This window comes from Myotis daubentonii, chromosome 2, assembly GCF_963259705.1.
Source record: "Myotis daubentonii chromosome 2, mMyoDau2.1, whole genome shotgun sequence".
NCBI lineage: Eukaryota > Metazoa > Chordata > Mammalia > Chiroptera > Vespertilionidae > Myotis > Myotis daubentonii.
The window spans coordinates 129,783,503-129,797,230 of record NC_081841.1 but is presented as its reverse complement, the minus strand read 5'-3'; the positions used below and the strand labels follow the sequence as shown (position 1 = coordinate 129,797,230).

The window sequence follows — 13,728 nt, the reverse complement described above, 5'->3', positions numbered from 1 at the left end:
TAGATTCTGGATATATTTTGGAGAAAAAACGAATTCAAGAGTTTATGATGGATTGCTTTGGAGGCTAAATTCTGTTTAAATATTGGGCATCAAGATTAACAGTCTAAACTAGTAACGTATTTTCATTTGTATGACATTTATGAAGGTCTTGGTGACTCTCACCTTCCTCTTGGACTGGCCTTATTATAATAGTCCAAAAATACATGACATTGTAAAAGGCAATGCTAACTGCTCTAACAAGTCATTTTCAACATTTTAGTGCCTTAATGCAGCAGAAGTTTATTTCTTGCTCATGTAACAATCCAGTATAGGTGTTGCTAATTTACAGTTCTTTCCATGTGGTGATTCAGGCACCTAAGCTCCTCCTAGAATACATTTTCTCCCTGTCCGGGGGTCTTGGAGACCTCTAGGAGGAAGTGGGAAAGGGACATCTTAACTGCCTTGGCCTGGAAGAGATGCACATTATTTCCGCCTACTATCTGGTTTCCTGTAGAGGTTCTGTTGCTGAGAACTGGTCGCATGCCACCTAGATGTAAGAGGGCCTGGCAAATGTGGTCCTTGCAGGACAGCAGCTTTCCAGGAAGTACACTTTATATGAAAGAGGGAATGTGAAGTTAGATGGACAGTTAGCTAACTCTGCTACAGATATTTAACAAAATAAGCCATTTGGGTGCTGTGTGGGAACAAATAACATGTTTTGCAGAATGGAATGCTTATCTTGAACTATTTCATGGCCAAATACTGAAGGATGTTTAAAAATAAGTATAATCATGGAGTTTAATAGCAGGGAAAGAAGATGAGTTCTACAGGAGAAGGAAATATTTAGCATTGAAAGGCTAAGTAAGCATCACAGAGGAGTTGCAAGTAAGATTTATGGATTTTAAAAAATCTATATATATAGAAGCCTAAGTGACCAAACGACCAGTCGACCCGTTGCTATGACATGCAGGAGCTGCCCCCCAGTGGTCAGTGCTGCTCAGCTGACGTATGGCCGCCAAATGCAGGGCTCATGACTGGCCTCTGCAGCCCGGAGACCACAGCGGAGTGGCAGTGAACCTACCGAGAGGCAGCTGCAGCAGTGGCAGGTGCAACAGGGCCTGGATGAGCAGGAGCGGCAGGCGGCGTTGGACTGTGGTTTGGGCCCATCCCTGCAGGCCACGCCAAGGGACCCCACCAGTGCATGGATTCGTGTTTATATATATTTGTGTTTTCATTCATCTGCTCCTTCATTCATTCAACAGACAATAATACGAGGGCCTATCTGATGCTGGCTGTGTGCTTGGTACTAGTAGTGTGTGTGTGTGTGTGTGTGTGTGTGTGTGTGTGTGTGTGTGTGTGTAAGGGGGATGGGGGAGGAAATGGTGAGGGAAGAGGAGATGGGAGCTGCAGGGGGTATTTACCATATGTGTAATGGGGGGAAGTGATGTTAATTACATGGACAGAAATATATGTAAGCAGAATGCTGTGCAGGTATAGGAAGAAGCTATTAAACACAATGCAATATAGTAGGTATTTTTTTCCTTTTGATCTTGAAAAAAAAAATCACAGTTATTTAAGGGAAACTTTTCTAAAAGCTTTTAAAGTTAAACACTTTATTAGAACAAATTGATAATCTAAAGAAGAAAAACATCAGATTGCAACAAGTAAGCTATTTTATGTTGTTTTTAGAATATAGTATTTTTCTTTTTTAAAAAATAAAGAACCTTATAAGAAGAAAAAACAAGAACCTTACATTTTAGTATTTTTCAATAATGTAAAAGATGAGTGCTTTTCACATTCTTAATTATTTGTAGGCTTTGTGCTCACCTTATATGGAAAAAGTTAATATACTCAGCGCACAAGTTTGATTTATAAGGGCACTGCCAAAGAAGAAAATCTGTTGTATTTTATAGCCACACCACTAGAGTAATGCAGTTTACAGAGTGGTCCTGTATAATTGATCCGCTCTGATTCTCATATAATCAGATGTAGTAGGTAATGGCTAGGTTGTTGTTATCAGTAGTCACCGTATCACCATCCCCATTTTAAATAGTTGAGGAAACTGACACTTAAGGATGTAAATGATTTGCCCAGAATCTGTAATTTAAATTTGCAACGAGAGAAAATAAAATTTAAATTCAGATACTATAGTCTAATTATAGCTGATATTCAAGATAAAAAAACCTAATTAATCTTTTTAAACCTGATAAGTTCTCACCTATTATTGTGGGGGTAATATTTCCAAACCATGCAATATTTTCCATTCTTCTTAGAATTATGACTATTGTTTAAAGGTCAATTAATTATCTTTTTCATTGTCTTTGGTCTTTAGAGAAATTTATTTTATGGTACATTTAAATTTTTGGAAACTGCATCTTCCAAAAATTTAAATGTACCATAAAATAAATTTGTAGAATTCTTATTCTCAGAGCCAATTATTCTCTCTTTGGGGACTTATTGTTTACTCTTTAAACAAAAACATTATTGTATGCCAGGAACTGCACAAGAACCTAACTCATTTGCATTCGTATTTTATTGGTGAATAATATTGTTACTATGTGACTAATGTTCCACTGTGTCTGGTCTCTCAGGTGGGGTGACTGCTCTCTGTTGGGACCCGGTCCAGCGAGTTTTGTTCTCAGGCAGCTCTGATCACTCTGTAATCATGTGGGACATCGGTGGGAGAAAAGGAACTGCCATCGAGCTCCAAGGACACAAGTAAGGCTGTTGGTGCTTTGTAAAGAACTCTTGAGAAAAAATTCCCAGCTGAAAGCTGGAACAAAGGAGTGTGGTTCAGTCTCTATGGCAGGATCTCAGCATAGGAAGGAACAGGGTAGGAAAACAAATAATGGCCACTTTGACTTATGTCTGTGTGTAAGTATGTTTACTTATTTATACTGCATTCTATTCCATAGAGGATTTGAGAGCTCTTATAGAAACCATAAGATAAAATAATGGCAGCAAATAAAAAGAAGGTAAAAGTTAGAACCAGGGAGAATATAAGAGTAAAAATTGGAGCATCAACACTAATAAAAGAGAAAAATGGTAATTGGCGTACGAGCTACCCTTTTCATTGGCTAATCAGGGCTATATGCAAATTAACTGCCAACTAAGATTGGCAGTTAACTGCCAACAAGATGGCGGTTAATTTGCATATGTAGGCACAATGCAGGGAGGCGAAAGGGAAAGCAGGAAGAAGCCCCCTGCCACTGACAGTGATCGGAAACCCAGGGGGGAGCTAAGAGCTGGGGGGCAGGACAAAGGCGGCCCTGGGGCCGCCTTTGCCCTGCCCCCCAGCCATGATCGGAGAATCAGGTGCCTTTTCCGCCCTGGCCAGTGATAGCAGGAAGTAGGGGTGGAGCCAGCGATGGGAGCTGGGCAGGGTCGAAGCTGGCAGTCCCAGGAGCTAGGGGTCCCTTGCCTGGGCCTAAAGCGAAGCCCAGGATCGCGGGGCCGCTTCAGCTGTGGGTCCCCGCTGCCCGGGCCAGACGCCTCAGCCAGAGGCATCCTGCAAAGGCAGGGGTGGAGCCCACGTGATCGCGCGCGCCCCCCCCCCCCCCCCCGCTGCCACTGCAGGTCCCCGCTGCCCGGGCCGGACGCCTAGGCCAGAGGCGTCAGGCCTGGGCAAGGGGCCGATCCTGCGATTGGAGGGTGATGGGGGTCAACGCCTGAGGGCTCCCAGTATGTGAGAGGGGGCAGGCTGGGCTGAGGAACACTCCCCCCACACACACACCCAGTGCACGAATTTCGTGCACCGGGCCCCTAGTGAAAGAAGAAGAGTTTAAAAGTACAAGCCATGAAGGCCTACAGAATTTCTATAATTGAGGTCAAATGTGGCATCAAGATTCCTGATAGCTTAAGAAAAATATGTGAGATAATATTCTTCCTTACACAGTACCTTTTGTACTTCAAGTATTTATCAGGTTCTTCCTTAGGACAGATTTCAGGGCTCTGAGAGGAAGAGCTGAGAAAGCTTTCTTGTTTCCTTGGAGCAAGTTCTCAAACTTGGCTGGGCACAGAGATCACTGAGAAATTGGTTTAAAGTAGTTTCCTGGGCCCTGTCTTTAAAGATTCTGGTCACTGCTCTGGAGCTGAGGGCATCTGGATGGTAGCAGGCCTCCCATCCCAGGCAGCTCTCTGCTGGTGAACCTCAGATCACACTCTGATTTGTCCTACACTGTACTACCCATAGTCCCTGGGGACAGAGTCTGAACATGCTGCAGAAAAGAGCTTTAGATGTGCTGTGGAACTCTAATCTAAATTGTTTTTAACTTGTGAAGTTTTCCAAATGATATTGAGAGTGACTACAGACTTCCATAAACAAATCAGTAATGTCCCAGTGAGCTGATTGGTTTTAGCTCTTCCTATAAATCTTCTTAGAAACAGTAGTTTTAAAACAGTCTCCTAAGTAGTTAAATCTACGGTTTAGGATTATTGAACTAATCCAATTTTGGAGGGCCCATGCGCAGATAATTACTTTAGTGTTATAGCTTAGTGTTGGAGAAGTAGCTAAACCCTTCTTTCCCATTTTAGAGAGCAGACTGGTTGTCTGGGGCCAAAGCTGGCTTGTGGGGCCACTTGGACTTTGTCATCTGCTCATTAGAGGAATAGTTCCCTTATATTTCTCTCCAGACAAGGTGACATGCATCAAGATCCTGTAGGAGTTGGCATCATCCATGTTAAGTGAAGAGAGAAATCACAGTCCTGTTTAATAATACTCTGTTATTATCTTATCTGCCAGATAATTCCTGACACATAGGCTCTCTCAGAGAAATAAAATGCAGGTTTTGAATGAAGGTCAGTAATATTTGTTGGACTCATTCAGATGAGCTTATAACTAGCTTTGCTTTTACACAGTGGTTGATGAAGACTGCGAGCAGTCTTGAATGACCCGTCCACAGGGTGGGAAAGTGTCACAATGCTCCATGCCAGCATTACTGTGTGCTGAGCACCCTGATGGAGAGTGTTGTTGTAGGAAACTTACACCTACAGTTTGGTAAGAGGAAAAACTATAAAGTTGAGGTACAGTCTCAATCCCAGAGAAAGGAAACCTAAACTAATAGGTTCTCTAGTTTCTAACAAATATAAGCTTGGTTTTTTAGAAAATGGAACAGATCATACTTGGAGTTTATCCTGAGAGGATCACACTCTTAGAACTCAGGGAGGCAGGTTGATGAGATTAGGAGCCACCAGTAAGCACAGCTTTAGATAGGAACAATGGCAGAAGGCCTTTGTTAGGTACTTTATTTAACTCAAGTTTAGTAATCAAGTCAACTCTCTAAGGAGCTCTTAGGTCTTCGCCTGAGAGGGGTTGCCTTGGTGTCAGAGAGCTAGAAATAAGCTTCCTCAGCATCAGTTGGTGTCACCCTGTTGGAGTGGTTTAGTTGTGAGTGCCTGAGGGGAACCATGGGAACTGCTCAAGTAGGAGGATGGGATTCACAAAGAAGGAGGAAGAAAGAAGGGGCCAGGGCATCAGGCAGGAAAGGAGAAGTCATAGGCCCCCTTTACAGCAGCCTTTCCTTTGCCCTGAAAGTTGGCCACTGGATCAGTGTTCAGTGATTCTTGTATGTATATAATGCCTTGTCCTATCTAATAAAGAGGGAATATGCTAATTGACCCTCACACTGTCGCAAAGATGGCGGTGCCCACAGCCAATAAGGAGGGAATATGCTAATTGACGGCCCTGCCCTCAAAGATGGCGGTACCCACAGCCAATAAGGAGGGAATATACTAATTGGCTTCTCCACCCTCAAAGATGCAGCCCCCACAGCCAATAAGGAGGGGATATGCTAATTGACTGCCCCACCCTCACAGATGGTGGCGCCCACAGCCAATAAGAAGGGGATATGCTAATTGACTGCCACGCCCTCAAAGATGGTGGTGCCCATAGCCACAAGATGGCAGCGCCCAGTCCCCTCAGCCCCGCCCAGGTGGCAGGCATGCGGAAAGGCCAGGCCCACCCCACGCACCTGCTTCTATAGTCCCCCAGTCCCCTCAGCCCCCCAACCGCCCAGGGCCGGCCCAAGGCACAGGCAAGCCTCAGATGGTGGCTGCCCAGCCACCCAGGGCCGCCTGAGGCTCAGGTAATCAGGGCCGGCCAAGACTTGCGCTGCCGGCAGTGGCAGTAGCAGAGGTGTGATGGGGCGTTGCCTTCCCCTGATCACTGGGTCACCTCCTGCCCCTGAGGGCTCCCAGACTGTGAGAGGGGGCAGGCCAGGCTGAGGGACGCCCCCTCCAGTGCATGAATTTTCATGCACCGGGTCTCTAGTATTTAGTAAAGAGCTTTCAAAACACACAGGCACCCCTCCCCCAGTTTAATCTTAATATAACCGTCTGAAAGAGAAAGCAGATATCATTTTTTTAATCTTTATTGTTGAGAGTATTACAGATGTCCCTCTTTTTCCTCCCCATTGCCTCCCTCCACCTGGTTCCCACCCTGCCTCAGGCTTTGCCACCTTATTGTCTGTGTCCACAGGTAATGCATATATGCATATAAGATCTTCGTTTAATCTCTTCTCACCCCTCCCCTTTCCCTCTGAGAATTGTCAGTCTGTTCCATTTCCATGCCTTTGATTTTATTTTATTCACCAGTTTATTCTGTTCATTAGATTTCTTATTCATTTATTTTGATTTTTAGATTCAGTTGTTGATAGGTATGTATTTATTGCCATTTTATGGTTAATATTTTTTATCTTTTTCTTTTTCCTTCAACATTTCATGTAATACTGGCTTGGTGGTGAACGCCTTTAGCTTTTTCTTGTCTGTTAGGCTCTTTATCTGACCTTCAATTCTAAATGATAGCTTTGCTGGGTAGAGTAATCTTGGTTGTAGGTCCTTGCTATTTATTTATCACTCTGAATATTTCTTGCCACTCCCTTCCAGGCTGCATAGTTTCTGTTGAGAAATCAACTGACAGTCATACGGGTGCTCCCTGTAGTTAACTAACTGCTTTCCTCTTATTTTTAAGATTCTCTTTGTCTTTTTCTCTTGGCGTTTTAATTATGATGTGTCTTGGTGTGGGCCTATTTGGGTTCCTCTTGTTTGGGACTCTCTGTGCTTTTGGACTTATAAGTCTTTCTTTAACCAGGTAGGGGAAATTTTCCATCATTTCTTCAAATAGGTTTTCAATATCTTGCTCTCTTTCTTTGGCACCCCCATAATGCAAATGTTGGTATGCTTGAAGTTGTCCCAGGGACTCCCTATACTACCTTCATATTTTTGGATTCTTTTTTCTTTTTGCTCTTCTGATTGTTTTTTGCTTCCTCATATTTCAATCGTTGATTTGATTCTCGGATTCCTCCACTCTACTGTTGAATCCTTGTATAGTATTCTTTATTTCAGTCAGTATGTGCTTAATTTCTGACTGGTCCTTTTTTGTGTCTTTGGCATTCTCACTAAGATCCTTGAAAGTCTCACTAAGTCCCTTGGAGGTCTCATGCAGATTCTTGAGTAGCCTTATCAGAATGGTTTTCAATTATGTATCCAATAGTTTGCTTGCTTCCATTTCTTTCATTTGTGACATGTTTCTTTGTCTCCACATTTTGGCTGCTTCCCTGTGTTTGTTTCTATGTATTACGTAGAGCTGCTATATCTCCAGGTGTTGGTAGAGTGGCCTTGTGTAGTATGTGTCCTATAGGGCCCAGTGGCTTAGCCTCCCCAGTCACCTGAGCTGAGCACTCTAGGTGAGCCCCTTTGTGGGCTGTGTGCACAGTCTTGTTGTAGTTGAGACTTGATTGCTGTTGGTGTCACTGGGAGTAATTGACCTCCAGACCAATTGTCTGTGAGGACCAGCTGGGACTACAATGGGAGAGCTGCTGTGCAGAAGACACCCCTATGGAGCAGGACTTGCTTCAGTGGTGTTTTGGTGCTCACTGAGTCGTCCCCTTGAGTGTGTTGCTTACCAATGTGTAGAGTTGTAATCTGGTGTGGTCTGATGCTGTCCACTTGGTGCACTGGCTCTTGGATCTCCAGGGAGGTGCAAAGTTAGCCACTGCCTGGGGCCACCCATCAGGAGCTACAGAAAGATCTGCAGATTCCTCTTATTTGTATCAGTTTTAGAAGTGCCCAGGCAAGACCCAGCTCTGAATCAAGGCAGGCTGCTGCTAGTGCCAGGTCTTGGGCCTTTTATTGATGGATTTGGTGCACCTTGGTCCAGCTCTTGCCTGTTTGAGAAATTTTAGCAAAGTCTGAAGCCTGAGCAAGGACAGACCATTCATATGCAAAAGCTGCTACACACAGGTTGGGTGGGGCTGCAAATTGGATAAGGTGGGGTCTCAGGGAATCACCAGGGTGGAGCAAACACACATGGCTGCCAGTCAGCCCTCTTACCAGGAGGTCCCAGCACAGGAACAATGACCCTGCAAGTACCTGCATCTGGGAGAAAGCTGCCCCTGAGTTCCTGCTCAGATGCCAGACAATCCAGTTCCTCTTTGTATGTGTCTGGGTCACCCAGAGCCTTGCCGTGGCACTGGAGCTCAGAGGAAGCGGAACCTTGTAAGTTCAGTTCGTGTACCAGCTCTTTAAGAGGAACAGCTGAGTTTTCAGGAGCCTCCTTGTTACTGAGCCCCAATTCATGCTGGGTTTTATAGCCCATAGTTATGGGGACTTCTTTTCCCAGCTTTGGGACTGGGGGTCTGGTGTGGAGCTGGGACCCCTTGCTCCTCACAGGGGTCCTCTGCAGAGACAATCTTCCTTTCGATTAAAAAAGTGGCACACTGAGATGCTGGCCCAGCCCGTTCTGTGCCTCCGCCCCTCCTACTACTCTCAGTGTGCTTTCTTCTTTACTTCCCTAGTTATAAGACTTCCATTCAGCTAGATTTCAGGCGGTTCTGGATGATGTTTGTTCCGCATTTTAGTTGTAATTTTGACTTGCGTGTGGGAGGCAGCGAGTACCCTCTTTTACCTATGCCACCATCTTGGTTTCTCTCCCCAGATATCATTTTTTAGATAAGAATACTGAGCTACCATCCACAAAGACTCACTGGCAGCTTAAGTCTCCCATACCTTAGTGCAGTTTGAACTAAGGAAGCTATTCAGAACCTTCTTTGTATTCAGCACTGCACTAGGCACCAGAGATAGAAAAATAAAGATTGAATAACACATGGTCCCCACCATGCCATATGATGTTTTCTCTTTTATAATTTAGAGGCCAAAGAGTTTCTGCTTAGGGCCCAAGGCTGCCCTTTTTTCTGTCCTGCACTCACTCATTTTTCCACCTTCCTCAGGGTGACTAAGGGTAGTCAGAGTTCCAAATCAGGGACTGAATTGGTCAGCTGGGGAACTGGAGAGAGCAGATCATACCAGAGCTTCTCGTCCCTCATGGTGGGGAGACTGCCTTCCCCCTTCTGGAAATGTCCAACCATAGGGTGGAGGACAGCTTCACATGGCTTTGTCCCAGGTTCTCTAGCTTCATACCATCCTTCAGCAGCAGAAATACAACATTTTGGTAACTAGTTTGATTTTGTGGGTAAGCATCCCATCAAAACAGAGAGAGCTTTAACACTAGAGTAACTGATAGATGACAGCAAAAATGTTTCCAAGTCCAAGGGGGGAAAAGACTAAAAAAGTATGCTTCTATATAAATTTTTCTGCAATGCAAGCATTTTGATATTTTTCTTCCCTGCAACAAAGGGAACATGATTATGTGCTAGCTCTGGAGAGGGAAAGGCAAAGGAAAAGGTCCAGTTTTAGGGGCCAGTTATGTTTTTCAAGTCTCAGTTAACAGTTGGATGGATATTATCGAAGCATAAAACTGGACATTTATTGCCCCATGCCCACCTTGTCAAATCCAATAATGGTACAAGGACTTTTTATTTTTTTAAACATATCTTTATTTATTTCAGAGAGGAAGAGGGAGAGAGAGAGATAGAAACATCAATGATGAGAAAGAATCATTGATCGCTGCCTCCTGCACTCACCCTACTGGGGATCGAGTCCGCACCAGGCATGTGCCCTTGACCAGAATCAAACCTGGGACCCTTCAGTCCTTCAGGCCAGCGCTCTATCCACTGAGCCAAACTAGCTAGGGCACAAGGGCTTTTTAGATCCTTTTTTATTCTTAGATAATATCATTCCATGATCAACTTTAGGACCATAATTTTTCTTATAACAGTGTTTTCCTAGGCTCCTAAAGACTTTTTGGCAATTTAATTTAATGGTAACTTGATTTAAAGTACAGATAAAAAGTCTGTGTGGTCCCTTGTGATGGGTCCCTTCTTGGGATCTACAGGTTGCCTGAGGCTTGGTCACAGCCATGACCCTTGGCACTCATGGCTTCTGTATTTGCTTCTTAGTCTCACAACCGCAGCTGTAGGTTTCTCTCTTCCTGCTCACATACCATGTGTATTACTTTTATTATAAGCATCCTCAAAGTCCCCCATGCCATTAAGGGATGGAAGAGGGCCTGAGTTGACATTTGGGCAGATGTTCGCCTGTGCCTGAAATTCTGTTTCTGTGAAGAGGACAATGGCTTCTTTTCCCTTCTGCTTAAGAAGCTTCAGACACAGGACCAGCTTCATTGGTTCTGCAACCGATGTAGCCACACCAGGCCCCGTGCTCAGAAGGTCCTCACGCTTGTTTGAATGCTCTGCTGTCACTATATTGTAACTCTTACATTTTAACGAGGGGCCTGTGTTTGCATTTTGCAGTGGGCCCCCCAGATTATGTAGCTGGGCCTGGTCAGATATGTGTTACCTCCAGGGCTGGTGAGAACGGAATGAAGCCATCCCACTGAGCAGAGTCTGTGTGATGGCAGATACTGGTGGCTGTGGAAAGGGGGGTTTTTATGCAGATGTAAGATCATTGGCATTGCAGCACTCAACCATGAAATAATAACCAGTTTTGAAATGCTTTCTAGTATAAATGCTACCGTGATGTCAGATGAAACATAAATGCAAGAAGAAGGTATAGTTTATTCTTTATAACCATTAATCTGTGAACCTGGGGATGTTCTCTCACCTTGTTTTTAACTGCAAAGTGGTTGTATTTTGAATCAGTAAATCAAGCAGTCCCTGAACAGCTTTGTTGCAAAGCTTGGAATCCAGCATTCATCACTATTTTCCACTCTTCTGTGTTGGAATGTTAATAGTATTGGAGTTCCATAAATAATGTATTTGTTGCCGAATGTTGCTGCCAGTTATGAGTGGCAGTACAGTTTCTTCTGGAGCTTATTTTGGTTTTACAACCAAATCAAAATGCCTTAACAAATGAAATGTAGTTCAAATCATAGGGTTACGAGTCTGTTCAACTAGATAGATTTTCCTTCTTGCGCCTGAGTGTCAGAATGATGGTACTCCATACTTTAAAATGTAGGAAATAACTAGGACAGTTAGAAAACAATTGATTTTTTAAGTGACTATGTGCCAAAGACTTTATATTAGTTATTAATTAATACAGGAAATAGTAAGATGTTAAACCAGTTCCAAGGAAAATCCAAAGAGTAAATAACATGCATAGGCAATGGAAAATGTGGCAATAAATTTGTAAGTAGAATCACAATTGACTATGCCCTGGGAGGGTTGGGGCATGGAGATTAGTTCTATCTTCACTGGACAAGATTCGTTTGCAGTAATAGCAGTTTTCTATAAATTACTGAGTTATAAAATAGTTCTGTTAAAGGTGCAGACCCCCTTAAAAGCAGGTAACCCAGAAGGGTGTGCTAGACAACACCTAATATTCCATTGAACAGGTACCCAGTAATTTCGTTCTGCCCATTTCAAAGTCACAGTCTACCTGACAGTTTCCCCCTTCCTCTTCTGTAGTCATAATAATCTCAAAGATTATTGTTAATGGCCTAATTATTTACATTGGTGAAGTAAGAGTGGTAATTACCATATTGGCCTTCTTGGTTTGCTTTGCAAATATACAGTCATACAGTATTAACAACTATTAAGTAGCCTACAAAATTAACTTCTCTCTGGAAGTTTTCGTAAGAAATCTTGGGTTGGGCTTTTCTACCCCAAGGCTAGGAAACCAAAGAAACTCTAGTCTACACCATATTGCTTTCACTTATAGTAAGTATAACCATGGTTGAATTCCTCGAGGTTTCCCACATTTGCTGGGTTCCTGCCTTGGTAGCTTTTTTACCACCAGTAAGGCCAGGACACTGCAAAACCAGGTACCAGGCCAGTTTCTTGGGATAACTTTGTAGGCTTGGCTCCATTAGCTCTTAAAATGGCTAGTAATATCTGATTCAGTGAGCATCATTTTCTAATGATATTCTAGGTAAGGGCTTGGTTGCTCAGTTACATCCTGTAGATAGATTCTAAGTGAACCTATGAAATAACTGTATTGCCATGGAAATTAAGGACACTCAGTAACAGTTTTTAATTCTGGAAGTTCACTGAGAATTGGATATCATTTTTAAATGTTTTCATTTAGCCTCTAAAAGCAGAGTTCACTAAATCGTAGGTTAGAGCTAGCATAAAAAGTAAGAGAAAAGGCATTTTTACATATCCAGAAAATAGAACATTGAAACATTAACAGTATTCCAGAAAACATAGTGAGATTTCCCTCTTTGGTTCATTTAGTCCTTTATAATTAGTTCTTGTCCTGCTAGTTCTTAGTTTAGTAGTCCACATTCATGAAGACATCTGCAGACAGACCTAAAAGAATGCAGAAATCCAAGGAAATCCTGATTCAGTCCACTTGCACATATTAAAAATTATCTCAGCAATGTATTAAAATGTCAGCTATTTTAAACTACCAGGTATTATTATGTTTTTAAATATTCATATTTTTTTAAATACCTGGTATGGATAGTCCTTTTGCACAGAACTCTGAGATTCCCCTGCCTGCCCTGTCACTCATAGCAAAGCCTTCAGGCAAGCATCGGAGTAATACAAAGCTTACCCATAGATTATAGAAATGGAATGGGCGATTTCTTTACTGTGACAATATCAGGATGGAGAAGAGTAAAATTCTTTATTATTATACCTACATAACTATTTCCTGATAGTTTTGGTCAATATTTCCCCTGAAGGTAAAAACATACTATAGGCAATGAGAGCATTCATAAATCTCCAGGGCCTTCGCATAAAATACACAATTTCAGAAATACTTGTGGAGTATTAATTTTATTTAAAACTGGCAGTCTCAACAACCCATTTTAATGATAAATGTATATATTTTACCTATACTGACCTAACCTAAGGAAGACTGAGCATTTCTTCTGATCTGACAAGTCTTCCCATGCCTCTTAAAATAGTAACATTGCAAACAAATGCAATTATTTATAGCACCTCCCGTTTTATAAAGCAAAGGAACAAATCTTTATGATTTTCCAGCTCCCTTCCAGGAAATCTCAAAGTTTTAGGTGTAAAAGTATCATAAAATTTTAAATATAGGGCTTAATTGAGAAGGCAAAAACAAAAGAAGTGGTTAAGATAGGAGTGCAGGTGCCTAAAAAACAATACTTGGTTATCTAAATAATTAAAGTAACAATAAAACATTTGTAATGAATAATAACACAAATCTTAACTCTTTTCACAATTGATGGCCCTTTTTTTAAAAAATAATCATGGACTTCAATCAAGTCAACATAAAACGCTGAAAATAATTTTGCTGAGATAGAATATCTACTGGCTAGGCTGATTCCATAGAAGGGTGAAGAACACCTTTTTGCATTGTAGTCAAAGGCATTAATCAGTAAACCAAGGAAATAAGCCATCAAAACTGGAAACTATGCCAAAATTTTAATGTATTTTATAAGCTTTTTTTCAGGTTCAAGTATTCTAAACCAAAGCAAATAAA

General features: G+C 42.4%; 1 protein-coding gene across 4 annotated transcripts in view; it reads left to right on the top strand.

Moving 5' to 3' along the window:
* Window positions 1-13,728, top strand: part of WDFY2 (WD repeat and FYVE domain containing 2) — a 236,812-nt gene that overhangs the window by 201,503 nt on the left and 21,581 nt on the right. For all 4 annotated transcript variants that reach the window (XR_009451323.1, XM_059684547.1, XM_059684545.1 and 1 more), the window contains exon 7: window positions 2,571-2,697. Coding sequence is in view for 3 of the 4 variants with exons in the window: in XM_059684547.1 (XP_059540530.1) it covers window positions 2,571-2,697 (127 nt within the window). In the remaining variant the exon portion in view is untranslated. The remainder of the gene's footprint in view (window positions 1-2,570; window positions 2,698-13,728) is intronic.